Source organism: Opisthocomus hoazin, chromosome Z, assembly GCF_030867145.1.
Source record: "Opisthocomus hoazin isolate bOpiHoa1 chromosome Z, bOpiHoa1.hap1, whole genome shotgun sequence".
NCBI classification, from domain to species: Eukaryota; Metazoa; Chordata; class Aves; order Opisthocomiformes; family Opisthocomidae; genus Opisthocomus; species Opisthocomus hoazin.
In genome coordinates this window covers 18966271-18984084 of record NC_134454.1, presented here as the reverse complement: position 1 = coordinate 18984084, position 17814 = coordinate 18966271, and the positions used below count along the sequence as shown (strand labels likewise).

Sequence of the window (17814 nt, the reverse complement as noted above, 5' to 3'; positions counted from 1 at the left end):
TCATTCAGAACACTATAGCTGCTTGCCATCAGTGGTACTAAAAAGCGAAGAATACTATATGCTGGTCGGCTGACTTTATGTAGGACGGTTATACCTGCCCAAGTCAGAAATCTTCTGAAACTGAAGCTGTGGTAAACACCCCTCACCTCAGGTAAAGCCACAGCTGCTTTTACGTTTAGCCTGAAATTTAGCCCCTGATGGAACACACTGCCTTTGCCACATGACGAACGGATGGGTTCAGAGCAGTTTCAGTTGGCTCTTTACTGATCCAGATGAAACCTAGACTGCTACTGAACAACAGTACCACATTCTGAGACATCTTAAGCGGAATTCCAAAGTTTTACCGTGAAGGACTAGCCTGGCCTGATCCCAGTTGCGTGTCAGACTTGGTAAGAATCACAGCCAAAGGTGATTTACCTGCCGTTCACTGGCAGCAGATGCCTGAGCGCCAGCTGGACATCAAACACTGAAATACGAGAAGATCCAAATGCTGGATCCTGCATACAGAAGGCACTACAGAGACAGCTGATGGCGGCTGTATTTATTGAAATGCTCCATAGGCTCCAGAGCAGAAGAGTTCCAGGCCCCACAGTGCCATCCAAGGGCCAGCTGATCGCCGGAGACCTGCCGGAGAATTTACTGAAGCTGATTTTATTCAAACAAACAAAAAGGGCTTTATATTTAAAACCGTTTCCCGAAATATTTTCAAACGTGACCTCAGTTCTTTCGACCACCGCCCACAGACAAACCGTAACGTGAGGCAGCCAGGGGTTCGCTCTGCGGCCGAGCGCGGACTCGCCTGCCTTCCGCGCAGACGGGGGGGAATCAACGCGAAAACGTTGTCCTGCGGCAGGGAGGAGGCGGCGGAGGACAGCGCAAACCCCGCGCCGCCCGCCCGCGCACGCTGCCCCAGGCCGCCGCGGCGTCCGCACCGGGCAGGGAGTGTGGAGGCACCGCGGGGGGGGGGGGGGGGGGGGGCTGTGCACCGGGCCCGCCGCCGCCGCCGCCTCGGACGGAAGCCGCGCGGGTGGGGCGGCATCGGCGGACCGAGGCATTGGGGAGCTGTCCTAGAGAGGCTCTACCCATCGTGCTCCAGCCCGGAGCGGCTCCGCCGCCGCGTGCGCGCGGCGCATGCGCCGGTTTCGCTTCGCGGTGTCTGTGCGACGGCGTGGGGAGAGCGCGGCGGTGAGGCGGCGGTGAGGGCCAGGCCGGGCCGGGGGACGGCGGGCGGGCGCCATGGCTCCCGTGCTGAACCTCAACAACGAGGTGAGCCGCCTGCGTTTTCTGGGGCGGCGGTCGGAGCAGGCCGGCGCGGGGGGCCGGGGCCGCGGGGGGCCTGGCGGGGCGGGTGGAGGCGGCGGCCCTCGCAAGGGGCCGGGGCACCGGGAGGGGAGGGAAGCGGCAGAGCCGGGCGGCGGCGCGTCACCCTGCGAGCCGGCCGGGACCCTCCCTGCGGCCGGCGTGGCTGCCTGGCGCGGTGGGGAAGGCCTCGGGGCGGGGCGGCTCGGCCCGGCCGCGGCAGTCGCCGAGTGGCCTGAGACGCTGCGGCTTTTGCCCCCCCCCCCCGTTCCACTCTGGGGAGTGCTGGGCACCGCGCTGGTGCTCGGCTAAAGGGCTGTGTGATAAAAATAAAGGTCGGTCTTGCAGAGGTAAACCACCTGCGGGGGGGGGGAGGGGCGCTAAGCACATGCCGACGTGTGTGCCTCGGTTCAGCATCCGGTCAGTGGGTGTCGTGTCGTCATCCGGTCACGCCGTGTCTTACTCTGTTTGTGTTCGCACTGAAGTTCTGCGGGTGATCCTAGTGGACCTACCGAAGTCTCAGCTGCCTGTCTCCTGCATAGCAAAGATACGATGTTGCCCTGTTTTGTTGGAGCAGCTAATGGGTTAGAGCTGACTTTTGCCTGTTCTATAAGGAGTTTGGTGTTTTGTATTTCCTTCAAGATTTTTTTTTTTCTCTATAGTGTGAGTTAAATTAGTTATGTGTGATGCACTTGTGGTGGTTTTGACTACATGTTTGCAAATCATTGTGTATACTAAGTCTTGACACAACCAGGAGGCCTCTTCAGATTGTTGCTGCAGTACCTTTAAGAGTAGCTGGCAGTTCTGCTGAGCAAGTGTTGTGTCAGCTTCTGCAGTTGGCGTGGTGCGCTTCCAGGAGTCCCAAGTAATTCACAGTATGGTTAAAGTTACTGTTTGTCGTCAGCAGAACCGAAATGACAGCCTCTGTGATTACACAAGCATTGTCAGATTACACTTGTGTTAAAGTAAGTTTTGGGTTCTAGGCACATAGTAACTCTGAAAGACGTTGATTTGTGAGTCAGGAATTTAGTGAGAGGTAACCTATTAGTCAGAAAAAATGTAGTTTGATATTATGTAAGATGTAGGTATTTACTTGATAATTTATTACAAGCTTTTTGTCCTTGCTGTTAACAAATGTAAGGTCAAATGTGAGTGATTTCACGTCAAATTATGCTAGTGAATCACTAAAGAAAGAAGGGAGTATGTCACTCATTGTTGAAGCAGGGATTTTTTTTGATTGATCAAGTTCAGGTGGCAATTCATAGTCTTTCACCAAAGAGATACTCTTATAACAGAGGATGAAAAGAGAAGCATGATTTGACTGAGGGACGACCAAGCAGTTCTTCAGAAAAGGATAGAATACGATGAGTTTCTGTACAAATGATTGAAAAATTTCAGTAAGGATACTGGGGATGCCGTTTCTTCTTATGGTTCGAACATTGCCTATCCTAGGAGGAAACTGAAAGCAACTTCTCAGATTTTTCTGGAGGTGGGAGGTTTCATCAGAACTTGGACAAAAAGTAGACACTCTCTAACAACAGGTCCATCTGAGATGTAAGGTAAAACAGAGACTGAAATCCTGAATGCCATCTCATCGGGAGGGATGGCTAAGATTAGTATGGAGACCTACTGTGAGTAGGTTAAACAATTTTCTCCGTTTATAGACATATGCCTTTCCATAAGCATCAGAGCTGTATTAATTACTATGGTGGTTAGCCATAAAATCTGAAATAAATATTTTCTTTGCCAGTACTTGGATAACCTGTGTGTATTTATTAGAGGTACCGAGATGCTTTTGCAGTGGAAGAATGCATTTTACTGGTGAGAAATATTTATCTTTCTCTCATGAAGGTGAAATGGCAGAATCTGAGCATGCATAATGATTTTAGAAAGTCTAATGTTTTAAACAAATTATTGAGTTTTTCTTGTCTAATCTTCCAGTTTGGTAAGGGAAAGATTTACTGTAATTACAAAGCACCTTTGTACTCTGCTGCATCTTTGGCGTTCTGCAATCACCCAGTGCTAGGGGTCATACAGAATTCTTCCCTCATCACGCTATATCAAATAGACATTATGGTAGTTATTGCAGAAAGACTCTTGTGACCTTTATATACCTGATAACCCTGTTTGTCTTAGCTGGATTTACAGTAGTTTTCTGTAAGGCCTGTGTTGTATTTATGTATTCCAGGTTTTAATTCTGGCTAAGGTAGACTTCTGCTATTAGTAGTTATCATAAACTATAGTGGCCTGCTAAATGATGGAGTCTTACGAAATTCTAGGATGACAGGTTTCAGAATTTTTTGTACAAATTAATATTTTGTTTACAGGAAGAAGAAACCGTCTAAGAACAGTGTCTCTCAGTAACATGAACTGATACTTTCCTTAATGATAATTGACCTTTAGTTTCATTACGTCCCCTTACATGTCTGATACTAGTAACTAACAAAACAGTTACCGATGTCCAAAAACTTCTCTGTTCTGGAGTGTCTACAGCATTCCTATTAACTGTATTGTCATCGGTAAGAGTTGCACAGCATTTGCTTTGTGCAGGTAAGAGATACTTGTTCAGCTTATTTCTGAATGGGAAGGATAGTTACTTGCCACTTGAGTAGGTAGCTTCACTTACGTGTGATTCAATGGCAGGAATTGTTGTGCTATTACTCCCCTGGTGAAAATGAAAAAAAACAACCCTCATGTTCTTAATGGAAAGTTTTATTAGTGCAGTGTAAAAATCAAACCTTTATTCCAATATTAAGTGTATATGGGTTTGGAAATTAAAGGACATTTAATTGGGTGATGATTGGACTTCTTCCTGCCAAAGAAACTTGAATGTTGATTATTATTATTATTATTATTATTATTAAAACATAATCCTCCAAGGGAATGAGCCGAATAAAGGATTGTGATGCCTGTGTTCCTTTTGGTAGCTTTTGAATTCATTGGCTAATTTCAGATAGTTTGGAACGGAGTAAAGAACTCTAAAGTGTGTAGTTTTGGGGTTTTTTGGGTTATGATTTGGTTAAAGAATAATGCCTCCATGAAGCAACATACTCCCAACTGTTCTGATCTAATAGGGAACAAAGAATGAAAATGTACTGTTTAGCTGACTGCATAAACAGGGTCTGAAGTTACTGTACGGTAGTAAGGATCCTGGATGAAAATAAGAGGGAATTGCAGTTGTTGTGATGAGGTGAATTAAGACAGAAAAATATAAGAAACTAGTCATAATTATTCAACTATTTACAGAATGATTAGTTTAGACATTGTATTCATCATTTATTTTATTTTTTTATGTGAAATTGTTTATATCAGTATAACAGCTTGAGAAACTCATGTTATTTCCGTGTTAACAAATGGGTATTTTGCCAAAAGTGTGTAAATGTTATTTTTCACTAATTACATATATACCTAGATTACAACAGCAAAAAGCAAAATCTTGGCAGAACCCGCAGTTAGCAAGGTCCAGTAATTTTAAGAAGCCACTAAGTTGCTGCTGGCAAATAACGTACCATATCAGTATGACTGCATGACTGAAAAGTTAAGATTGAAAAGAATTAAACACAAATGTTTTTTGTCATTCAAACATCCCATTCCTGTATGAGATTAATGAATTTTGATTTCTGTGCCTAAGGAAGAGTTTGAGTCAGGGAGGGTGAGGTGCGAGGAAGATGTGAAGACTGCAGAAAGTTAGAACAAAGTGAAACAGTGAAGACGAGTTTTTGAGAAAGAAGAGGAAGGTGCAGTATTTCTTACCACTTTCTTGTCACGTGCTTTAGTATAAGGGAAAGCATAACTTGTAGAATGAAAAAATTCAGTTTTGCAATTATTATACGACAACTGCTTATAATCACGTTTTTGCAGGGTTTGTCTGTATTAAACCTAATGGTATTCTCATGTCATCTTTAATTTTATAGGCATGCAGGCTGAAGGAATCTTAAAACTATTGCTGTCTTGTATATAATTCGTATTTTAAAAAGCTTTCTAAGAATTTTCAGATGTTGTGTCAGAGACTAGCTTCCAAAGTTAAGCTTTTCTGGAAACTTTTGCTAGATGGCAGCACATAATCATCAACTGCCATGGACAAGGGCAGGTTTAAAGGGAGATGGCTCATGTTCAATGTGAAGAAAGATCGTTGTTTATCAGCAGTATACAGTAGTATGAATCTGAAGGTTTTGAATGGGAACAAACCCAGATCTGTGTTTTCTCAGAACCTGTGCTTCTTTAAATTACATTGTTCTGATTTCACAGTCATACTCTCCTACCAGTATGGTACGATTGCAACAAATACAGTTATCTCTCTGCCCCCCTTTTTTCTGTTTGTAATTAAGTTCTGCTTACAACTACCTCAATAAATTAAGCTGCAGAAAGCCCATGAAGCTGATGCAAATGATGTGTGTATGAATTGTTTTAAATGTAAATGTTCTAATGTGAATCTACACAAGTGCTGGAATGTCTGAAGTTGGATATTAGTAAGGCGTCTTATTATATAAAGCAAATTTATATCTTCTCAGAGATGAGAGTTTTTTCTGTCTGTGGGACATACAAACTGAATTTGCCACTTTTTTGAGTATCAGGTGTCTTGGTAACTTTGATATCAGGTGAATTTTTCTCTTGAATTTGTATTTAATAATCAATTGCATACATCTAAAATAATTTCTCTCTAGAAAAAATGTTATGAACCTCTTACTGAATTAGAAAACATTGAGCTTTATTTACAAAGATGTGGTTTTTAGATTATGAAAGCTGATGTCTACATAATACTTATCATCCACAATTGAAGTGTTTTTTTTTTTTTGTTCCTGAAAGGTAGAGTCAAGATAAAAGTATATCTTCAAAGTAATATGTGCACACATGTATTTTTCAGTTGGCTAAGCAAAGTGCAGATTTAAAAAATGTTTACATAGCGAGTTTAATATTGAAGCTCAAGGTGGTGGATTCCATTCAGTAGGGTTTGGAGTCCCAGCAGTTTGTGTTGTGATACTCAACGTGGCATTACTCAGGCCCTTATATTCTTTAAGTTTAGGACTGACATCGTGACCTCCAAGTTGTCTGGACTGTAAATTAGGTGAATGACATGTTTAGAAAGCAATCTGGGTATCTGGCTGAGGATTTAGACTGGTGTGCAGCAAAGTCAAGATGGATAGCATGGCTGATAGTGAAAAAAATCAGAGAAAAATCTGTGGGAAATAATCTTAACTTGTGAAGAAAGACTGTCACACAGTCTCTGAAAGTCTGAAACTGCAGTCTAATCTATAGCTGTAATTCTGCGAAACTTCCACTTTTTATCACAGTGCAACTAGAATTATATTTGGAGATGCTTATATAAAGGTTGGGTTGTCCTGGTGTAGCATGTGTAAGTGTCGTGTTTGTTACTGGGTGGTCAGATATGCCTAAGATAACACACACAGATGAAAATCGGTTACTGAAATTGCACGTATACGTGTGTTCACTCACAAATTGTTGAAACACCAAGTACATACTTTTAAAAAAGAATTATTTTTGGTGACCGAAGTTTCTGTATAGCAGTGAAAAAAACATGGTCTGACTGGGGTATCAGGTGGAATTATTAAAGCATGGGGAGAGGGGAATTTGAGAGGGTCATGCATTCCTCCTGAATCTGAATTGACTTGTGTAGCCAGGAAGTGCATCATGATTTTTGTAAGGGGCATTAAATGTGGAAAACCTGACTACTTGCCCATGCTAGTTCTTAGTTCATTATGTATTTCTGTTATTGGTACAGTAGGTCCAGCATGCTTATATAAATGTCAGCTTTAAGCTGATCTGAAACGAAATTAGTCTTCAGGGTTTTTTTTATCATTGAATGATCACCATTTTTGCACAGAAACATTAGAATTAGAATTACAGAGTTTAAGACTTCTTCATGGTGTTTATTTGTGGTTACCTAAGATCTTCCTTGTTTTCAGCCTTCTTGAGCATTGTGACTGCCACAGCACTCAGGTGTGATACGCCTTTCTGTGTTTTCATTGACTAAAGATGACAATATAGACATATAATTCAAGTTTTTATTCATTAATAGACTTTTTCCCCCCTGACATTTTAGCCTGTAGAAACCTGGACAGTTTTTCACATTGAAGAGCCTTTCGTATAAGGCTTTTTGTGAAGAATTGCTTTGCTGTTTATTGTGTGGCGTCTCAGACATGTGACGTGCCCCCCGAAGCAGTGTGATTCTCCAACTGTGGCTTCATGGCCAGCTGGACTCACTGCCTCTGAAGCTGGGGCTTCTCACTCTCCTTGCTCCTCACCCATTCCAGCGGCATGGTGCTGCCTCTCTGTTCTGGGAGGAGAACAAATTTTTTTGCTGGGGTAGTTTGCTGCTACTGATTTAAGGTAGTAGGGTCTTACAGGGAGTGATTGCAGCAAGAGCATGGGACCAGGGATGAATGGGAGGGGAGTGGAGGAGGAATGCAGGCGGACTGTCCCGCTTCCACCACAGCAAACTTGGTAGAACTGTGCTGTTCTTCATCTCAGTTAAGTGTTTATCATTAGGCAGTGGCATTTCTGTGAGTAAGGATAGATATGGGGAGGGTGTTCAACCAGAAAAACCCCAAACAGTCAAGATAATTACATGAGGTGCATTATGTTGCCTGGCACCTGTTTATGTTGCAGAAATTAACTAGTGGTCAAGGCAATAAGGGCAGGAGAACTAGAGAGTTCAAAGAAGAAGCCAAAGGAGCCCATATATTTATCTGATCTTGATAATGTTACATAATGAGTTAATTGGAGACTAATTATAAACCAGCTAGAAAGAAGAATCTTATGATTTTGTTGTTACACGTAAATGAGTTTGTGTTGATTTTTGGAAAATGTGACCAAGGGTATATCAAGGGGGGAAAAAAACCCTGGTCTCTTACCTGTTGCAAAATGAGTCTTAAGTTGCAGTAATAAGTAGAAAAAAATGTAGTTTTCAGGAGTTGTATTTCCCACAGTAATGAAAGAAATGAACACTTAGGCCTTCTTTCTTCGTTTTTCTCTAAAATTGCTTTTCACTGTCGTGAACAAGCTGATGTGAGCATTCGATTGTTATTGCATTGTATGCAAACAGCTAGGGTTACCTAAGGAATGTTGTGATATTTTTAAGTGCATTCCTGGGCCTGCATTACTAGTGATAAAAAAGAATCCTAGATGGAAACTTTTGAAATAACAATGACTGAGTACTGTAGACATTATGGTGTTTAAAGGAGTCTGAAATACTGGGCGTGCAGCCCAGTGCGGTCATCCGGGCTTCTCTTTGAAATAAAGTAGCTACCCCCAAAGATTTTTTTTTGTGTGCTATCTGCTGGGCTATGTGGGAGTCCAGGAGTACCTTTAAGGCAATTAAATATTCCTGTGTGCTGACTTTATAGCTGCCTAAAGGGGAGGTGAGGTATCTGACCAGTTATCCGATATTGGACTGAGCTGTGAGATGTCTTACTGCTCATAATTCAAAATATCGTGCCTTCTCTCCAGGCATGCCTCTGTCTGATGGGGAAAATGCTGCATTTTTTGTTTGATGGTTTAGTTGTTAAAAAACTTTCCAGTAGTTGAGAAAGCTGGTGTCTAGGCTCCCTTAGTCTGAGATGAGTTGAATGCTGTTATCTCGAAGACCAGCAGAGTGCACTAATCACAAATGGCAACAAATACTGACGCTGGGCTACTGTCCAGCAAAGAAGGGAGATTTTATGGGGTGAGGGGAGCCTGATATTTCACCAATGGGAGCATTTCCATAGGAAAAGTCCTTGACAGTGCTCCAAAGGCTGCTTATCAGACAATTAATATAAAATGCAGGATGAGCTCCCTCAGAGGAAATACTGGAACTCAGAACTCTTTACCCCTGAGGAAATTCTTCTTGCTGGTCTACAGATGGGTTCCTTTCTGTTATTGTGTCTCTGGCTTATGAGCCTTGTTTGTTCCAGCACCTATCCTGCATGCTGGCCAAGCCACTCTCTTGAAGTAGAAGCATTTGTCCTAGACTTCCTCACATTGAAGAAGGTCTGTAATTTTAGGCTTTTTGGTTCTGATAAGTGCCTCAACATCTAGACTGTCCCTCAGATGGTGGACACAAGTTCTGGTACTGTTCTGAACTATCTGCCAGTATGGTTAAGTTATATCAGAGAGATACTGACTGGGGCAACTTAAGTCAGCTTTAGGTTCATCTGTGACTGTATCAAAATTATTCTTATGATAAAGTGGTTAGCATGTAGATACTTTTGAAAAAGTACAGCTGCCTAGGATGCTGCGTAGTCAAAATTGAAACCGTGGCTGAATTCTGGCACTGCAAGGGTCTGCGTATGCTTGGCTTTCATGTGGTCTTAAACGCTTCCTTGAAGCTGGTCATACAGTCTCTTATATGTCACTGAAGTCGGTCTAAAGTCTTGGAAAGGTCTATAAAAAATTTAAGAGAACTGAGGAAAAAAAAAATTTCTACACAATTCAAAACCAAATAGCTAATCTATTCCATGAGTTTATTTCTCAGTGTACTGGCGAATCACTGCTTTTTGCTGTAAGTTGCAAGTCTGTGCAAAGTTAGAAAGCAAACAGGACTTTCTCTTTAAACTCTAGAATACTTGGCAGCAGTCATTTTAACTCTATGGAAATGCATGTAAAAATTCTTGCATTACTTGTGTTACTAATAAGTAGTTCTAAGCACAACAGTGTCTTGAAGGAGAAGAAAATTGTGCTAGATTGGGCTTGAATTCTCCTTAAAACAGTTCAAGTGTTAAATTACTGACATTCTTTTACAGACCATGTAAATGTCCTAAGGAAAAGGTCTTTTGAAAGCTTATGAAATTTCCAAACTTATACTCTGTGAGATACAATTCTGAGGAATTGTGGCTTTTTTTTTTTTTTTCCCTAGGAACTGTTCCAGCAGCTGTTGCTAAAGTTTCTGGACTTGCCACATCATCAGTTATATTAACAGCAAATTCTGATCTGCTGTTCACACAGACTTTGTTTCGGCAGATTACTGAAGCAATTAAACATGGCAAACTATGCAGTTTTTTGCTTCTGGCAATATTGTATACAGCCGTTATCGAACTAATGTTCTTCAGGACAGAAATGAAGATTTTTCCTTAGCTCAAGTGGTTTATATAAAGTGTGTGTGGTAGGCCACGTAGACTAGTAAGATGCTCTCATAAAACAAAACATCTGTGGTTTTTTGGTGTCGTAGTGTATAATAATGAAAAAAACATGCGAACACAGTCATGGGAAACTTTGTAACTTTTATTTTAAAGGAACTGTGAGATACTTGCAGTACACAGTATAGTCTTTCAGCAGATGTAATTTATAGGTGTATATGCATGCATAAAATACAATTTTAAGAAATGGTGCTGTTATAGTAGATGTGCTTATTGCTTACTGCTGTCATTGTAGACATCTTTCTGCAACCTTTGCATTGCTGGGCCTGAAGCTTGCTGCCAAATAAAGAAGGAAACCAAGGCTGAAATCGGTCTAGAAGGGAAGAAGTGGTGCTGGATTTTTTTTCTAACAGAATTCAGGGGCTTGGAGGAGGTGAGGTTCCTACAAGGAGAATAGTAATCAATTTTGAATTCATTGCAAACTGCCAGTTGGTATGGCAATGATAAAGTTTCTTTCAGTTTGTCTTACGCTGTGGAGGTCAGTAATGAAGAGCAATTAAGGGAAGCTTTTTTTAGTTAGAGTTTTCAGCACAAAAGTGGCCAGCTACTAAATTCAGTGAGTTTTTTGATTGTCCTTTAAATCGTATAGGAGAAAGAGTTTTGAAATTCTTCTACTGATTTTATATGAAAAGAAAAATACCATTACATTACTTCCGCTGCAAAGATGGGTCACAATGGTACGTGTTTGTTTATATGGCATGTGATACCCGATGAAGTGTATGTGTGTGTATATATATGTATTCAAAACTAACCACTTAGAATATAAATCAGTTATTTTTTTGAGTGCAAATATTCTGTTCATTTTTATTCTGGGCTATTTTCTGTTCTGTATTCACCTAACTTAGAGTCTTGCTTTTCTGTTCTGTAATTTTTGTGTTAAGTAAACAGGTCAAAATTGGGTCCAGCAGAGTATTTATCTGAAGGCTGTTAGAGAACTTCCATTTAAATAATCAGTAAGCTCAATAGTGAGATCTCCATGACACCAAAAATAAGCTAGGGGCTCTAATTCAGAAATTTAAGTTTACTAGCTAGAGATCTGCTTGGATTTGTTAAATTGTGTTGGAAGCTGGTTTATCATATGTTTGTAGACTTATTTAAATTCTTTTTACCTGTGGTCAAGCAAACATTGGATATAAAGTGACTTTCAGCAGTTGAATTGGATAGCTATAAATTTAAGGTATTATTGTATAGTAGCTTGGTAGGGAGAGAAGTTAGTTTGCAAGGTCTTTAAAATCGATGCAGTGTGAAAGAGCTGGATCTCAAAAATTCATTATCCTGACTAGGAGCAGAAATGAGCAATTTTCTAGTAGGAGCAGGAGCTCAGAGTAAGGAGTAAAATGTGAGGGACTTTTTGCCTCTTGTTTTTGATGAGTCAGGTGTTGGAATTCATGCTTGTCTTTCTTCTAAAACATACTGTGTGTAAAGGTAAGGTGCAAATGTAAGCTGTGAATAGCCCTTTGGAAGCTATTTGAGAAGAGTGCCATCTTATGATTTGGCTTACGCATTTTCCAAATAACTATAATAATGAGAATAAGCCAGTTTCAACTAAAAATCTCTAAACGTGCTTTACAATGGCTATAAAATTGTGTTTATTCCTTCATTATTTTTGTTTTCTTTTTTTCTTCTGCAGTTCAGGAGTTCTTAGCTCGTTTCCCTAGATTCTGACCTTGATAATTTCAATAGAGAATGACAGCTAGCCACCAAAATAAAACTGACCGTTGATAATCAAAACTTATTCCTCAGAGTAGAATTCTTAGTACTTTTAAAACTGAAAACAGTGAAATAACATTAATTTTATCTTGAAAGAAAATGTTTACAAGAAAGCTCGCCTCTTTTAAAAAAACAGTTTATTTAAAGCTAATGCTGGACCAGGGCAAACAGAAATGGGATTTTATGTAAGAAAAACATGCAGTATATTGCTGGCATGGAGCCACCAGTAAATGCTGACTATGGGTATGTGGTTAGGGGAACATTTTCCATTAAATCTGTAGCCATTATTATGTGTCAGGTGGATGGCATCTCAGAATTTTTATCGTAACAGGCTATCTTCGTTATTTTCGGAATCAGCTGTACTTTTGGGATCCACCTAACAGTAATGAGGGAGCTGTTGGAAGTGCTCACCAAGTGGCTTTCAACAATCTGTCAGCAGTCCTGGCTAAGTGGGGAGGTCCCAGTTGACTGGAGGTTGGTAAATGTGATGGCCGTCTACAAGAAGGGGCCAAAGGAGGATCCGGGAACTGCAGGCCTGTCAGTCTGACCTCAGGGCTGAGGAGGGTTATAGAGCAGATCATCATGAGTGCCATCACATGGCACACACCGGGTGATCAGGGCCAAGTGAGCATGGGTTTATGAGAGGTAGGTCCTGCTTGACTAAGCTGATCTCCTTCTATGACAAGTTGACCCACTTAATGTATGAGGGAAAGGCTGTGGGTGTTGTTTACCTGGGTTTTAGTAAGGTCTTTGACACCATTTCCCACAGCATCCTCCTGGAGAAAATGGCTACTCATGGCTTGGATGGACGTACACTTCACTGGGTATAAAACTGACTGTGTGGCCAAACAGGAAAAGTTGTGGTAAATGGAGTTAAATCCAGCTGGTGGCCAGTCACAAGTGGTGTTCCCCAGAGCTCATTACTGGGGCCAGTTCTATTTAATATCTGTATCAATGATCTGAATAAGGGGATTGAGTGCTCCCTCAGTAAGTTTGCAGATGACACCAAGTTGGGCAGACGTGCTGATCTGCTTCCGGGTAGGAAGGCTCTGCATAGGGATCTGGACAGGCTGGATCAATGGCCCAAGGCCATTTGTGTGAGATTCAACAAGGCCGAGTGCCGGGTCCTGCACTTGGGTCACAACAACCCGGTGCAACGCTACAGTCTTGGGGAGGAGTGGCTGGAAAGCTGCCCGGCAGAAAAGGACCTAGGGGTGTTGGTCGACAGCCGGCTGAACATGAGCCAGCAGCGTGCCCAGGTAGCCAAGAAGGCCAACGGCTTCCTGGCTTATATCAGGAATAGTGTGGCCAGCAGGAGCAGGGAGGTGATCGTGCCCCTGTACTCAGCACTGGTGACGCTGCATCTTGAATACTGTGTTCAGTTTTGGGCCCCTCACTAGGAGAAAGACACTGAAGTGCTCAAGCACGTTCAAAGAAGACTTTCTCACTCTCTACAACTACCTGAAAGGAGGTTGTAGCGAGGTGGCTTTCAGTCTCTTCACCCAAGCAGCAAGTGATGGAGCGAGAGGAAATGGCCTCAAGTTGTGCCTGGGGAGGTTGGGTACTAGGAAAAATTTGTTTATCGAAAAGGTTCTCAAGCACTGGCACTGGCTGCCCAGGGAAGTGTTTACATTGCCATCCCTGGAGGTATTTAAAAGACATGTAGATGTGGTGCTTAGGGGCATGGTTTAGTGGTGGAGTTGGCAGTGTTAGATTTACAGTTGGGCTTGATGATCTTAAATGTCTTTTCTTACCTAAATGATTCTGTGATTCCTCTTTGCTGTTTTATGAGAACCCGTTAGAAAAAGTCTGAGGTCATGTACAGATATGCTACTGTAGGAGGGGTGAGTGAATAGACTGGTTGCATGAGAGGCTGGCAACAGTTGTTTTGAATAGCAGCTGGTTCAAAGGAATGAATAAGGGATTTCATCCAGAGGCAGAAATCGCTGGAGGACTGTTGCAAAGAAAATGAGTAGCATAGGAGCAGAACAGCATAACTTAAACTTATTTGCATGACAAAATAGCAATTCCAGATGATATAAAGCAAAGGGGCAGTTAAGGTGATTACTTCTCATGGAACAGTTCAGAAATAATGAGAATGATGAAAGGAGGGGAAGAGAGAGAGAGATGGTAATTCTTTAAATATGGCAGCAGTCAAAAATGATAAGTGGGTAATGAGGTGTGTTGGACAAGAGGAAACAGGATGAGGAATGAGGAGAGCTTGTAACTAGGGGAAGCTGGTTTGGTATGGAACAGCTGGGTACTTGAAGAAGAAAGTAGCAAGCTTCAGAAGAAGGGAATACCCCAACAGAACGATCACTTGGTGTGGGGAGTGAAGTTCTAAATGGCTGGACGATAAACATACCATACCTAAAATAGATGAGTAATGTGAGAGCACTTGTTCTGCTGCAATGAAGATGTTGCAGGAACCTTGAAGCACTACCTTGAGTTGTTAGCAACTAATACTGGGATAGGTACATAACCTCTTGTAGATCTGGTGTCTTGGCAACTGCCTGGTGGAGAACTAATTGCCTGAAGCTTTTTAAACAAAAGAGTAGCATATATCAGATATCTGGAAGGGATATTTTAAGTTCTTTATTCCTTCTGCTTTTCATACTGGTCCTTTTCCCCAGGTTCTGTTTTATATCATGAAGAAGCTTCTGGGAGGAATGCAGATTATTAGATCTTTCTGTTTTTTTTTTTTCAAACACTGACTTTCTCATATGTTTGTGTTCATCAAAATTTCTCATAATGAAATAAATTTTTTATAAAAGTTTCTCAGGGGAAAAAGAACAATAAGTGGTGTAGCAAGGTAATTCTCCATTTTCACTAGAAAGAATTCTTCCTGTCCTTCCAAAAAGACTGAAAAGTAAGTTACATGGTAGTGGTGTTAAAATATCTAAGTTTTTAAGATATTTTTGGCCTAATCTGTAACTGCTGTGTTAGAGTTCTCACAAAAAAAGATAGGTCATGGAGACATGATAGCAGAAATCACCGCAACGGAAGAGCAGGTTTTTTGTGGGAAGTAGTATACTGTTTCAGAGTCTGGGAGGCCAATAATATTGAAACATGTTTGAAGCCAACAGAAGCTCACCTCACTTTCTGATGATATTAGTAGTTTTTGACAAAGGTTCAATATTCACTGTGTGTGAATAAGCCAGAAAAATCTGTGATGCAAATCTGGATTTCCCTTAGATCAGTGGTTATCAGTGTTGTCCCTGAGGCCATGGCACTTGTCAGTTACTGGAGTACCCTAGGTCTGAACAGGAGTTGTAGTCATTGGATTTACACATTTTATATTTACATTGGATGCATATTGTATGTGCATGCTAGGTGGCCTTGTACTAAAGACAGCATAGGGCACATGAAAAGCTGTATGTTAGACTTTATAGTCCATTAGTAGAAGGAGTCTGAAATCTGCTTTTATTAGCATTTTTTAAATCAGGAGAAGATAGAGTTTTTTTAAGAATGTATGCAAAGCTACCAAGTATTTTGAAAGTGTAAAACTACATAAACACCTTTTCTGTTCTTCACCTTCTTCCTTTGAAAACATAAATGTTAAATCTTTATTACATGCTTATTGCAACAGCTTTTTTTTTCCAGGCATAGAAAAAAACTGCTTATGATTTTTTCTTTTTTCTTCCCTTAGAACTTCAGTCACTGTAACTTTTTTTTTATCATTTTATTGGAGTAGACATCATTCCTTACTTCCCTTATACTCCCTCATTCCATGATGTACTGCTGTACTTAGCTCTTGTGTGATGGTTGTGGTTATGATATTGTGATGCTAGTTAGAATCATAGAATGGTAAGGGTTGGAAGGTACCTTAGAGATAATCTGGTTCCAACCCCCCTGCCATGAGCAGGGACATCTTCCACTAGACCAGGTTGCTCAGAGCTCCATCCAACCTGGCTTTGAACACTGCCAGGGAGGGGGCATCCACAGTTTCTCTGGGCAACCTGTGCCAGTGTCTCACCACCCTCATGGTGAAGAATTTCTTCCTAATATCTAATCTAAATCTGCCCTCTTTTAGTTTACAGCCATTCCGCCTTGTCCTATCACTTCACACCCTTGTGAAAAGTCCCTCTCCATCCTTCCTGCAGGCCTCCTTCAGGTACTGGAAGGCTGCTATAAGGTCACCCCGGAGCCTTCTCTTCTCCAGGCTGAACATCCTCTTAGCCTGTCCTTGCAGGATAGGTACTCCAGCCCTCTGATCATCTTCATGGCCCTCCTCTGGCATGCTCAAACATATCCATGTCCTTCTTCTGTTGGGGGCTCCAGAGCTGGATGCAGGACTCCAGGTGGGGTCTCATGAGAGCAGCGTAAAGGGGCAGAATCCCCTCCCTCGACCTGCTGGCCATGCTTGTCTTGATGCAGCCCAGGATACGGCTGGATTTCTGGGCTGCAAGTGCACGCTGGTGGCTCATGTTGAGTTTCTCATCCACCAGTACCCCCAAGTTCTTCTCCTCAGGGCTGCTCTCGAGCCACTCTCCATCCAGCCTGTACTTGTGTTTGGGATTGCCCCAACCCACGTGCAGGACCTTGCACTTGGCCTTGCTGAACTTCATGCGGTTCACGCAGGCCCACCTCTCCAGCCTGTCAAGGTCCCTCTGAATGGCATCCCTTCCCTCCAGCGTGTCAACCACATCACACAGCTTGCTGAGGGTGCACTCAGTCCCACTGTCCATGCGGCTGACAAAGATATTGAACAGCACCGGCCCCAATGCTGACCCCTGAGGCACACCACTCATCACTGGTCTCCACCTGGACATCGAGCCATTGACTGCAACTCTTTGAGTGTGTCCAGTGAGCCAGTTCCTTGTTCAGCGAGTGGTCCACCTGTCAGATCCATGTCCTTCCAATTTAGAGACAAGGACATCACGCGAGACAGTGTCGAATGCCTTGCAACAGGCCAGGCAGACGATGTTAGTTGCCCATCCTATGTCCACCAGCTCTGTAATCCCATCATAGAAGGCTACCAAGCTGGTCAGGCACAATTTGCCCTTGGTGAAGCCATGTTGGCTGTCCCCAGTCACCTCCTTGTTGTCCATGTGCCTTAGCATGGTTTTGAGGAGGATCTGCTCCATCGGCTTGCCAGGCACAGAGGTGAGGCTGACTGGCCTGTAGTTCCCCGGGTCTTCCTTTTTTCCCTTTTTAAACATGGGGGTGATGTTGCCCCTTGTCCAGTTGGTGGGAACCTCCCCAGACGGCCACAGCCTCTCAAATATAATGGAGAGTGGTTTGGCAACTTTGTCCGCCAGTTCCCTCAGGACCCGTGGGTGCATCTCATCAGGCCCCATGGACTTGTGAACATTCAGGTTCCTTAGGCAGTCTCAGACCTGGTCTTCTCCTACAGTGGGCATTGTATATATATAGTTATATAGTTTTTTTTTCCTGTGTCTAAACTTTAGATTTGAGCATCAGGCAAGAAAGTATATGCGCTTGGGAGTTAGCGGCAGGAGAAAATTTTATCGTTAGTTTGAAGTACACTTGCACAATGGAAGTTGCTTCAGCTCACAGAGAATGTAATACAGGGAGAGCTGCTTATTCCTCGAGAAAGCATCACTACTGGTGATACTTACTAATATGATGAAAATAGGTTTAACTGTTGCAATATTTAACTTAAGATGTGGTTTGCTTTCATCCAAAAGTTAATTAAACTTAATATTGA

The 17814-nt window shown here is 42.3% G+C and overlaps 1 protein-coding gene across 2 annotated transcripts in view; it reads left to right on the top strand.

Moving 5' to 3' along the window:
• Positions 1 to 1148: 1148 nt before the first annotated feature.
• SRFBP1 (serum response factor binding protein 1) overlaps positions 1149 to 17814 on the top strand; it is an 89944-nt gene continuing 73278 nt past the window's right edge. For both annotated transcript variants that reach the window (XM_075411635.1, XM_075411634.1), the window contains exon 1: positions 1149 to 1266. In XM_075411635.1, coding sequence (XP_075267750.1) covers positions 1237 to 1266 — 30 coding nt within the window. In that variant the 5' untranslated portion in view covers positions 1149 to 1236. The remainder of the gene's footprint in view (positions 1267 to 17814) is intronic.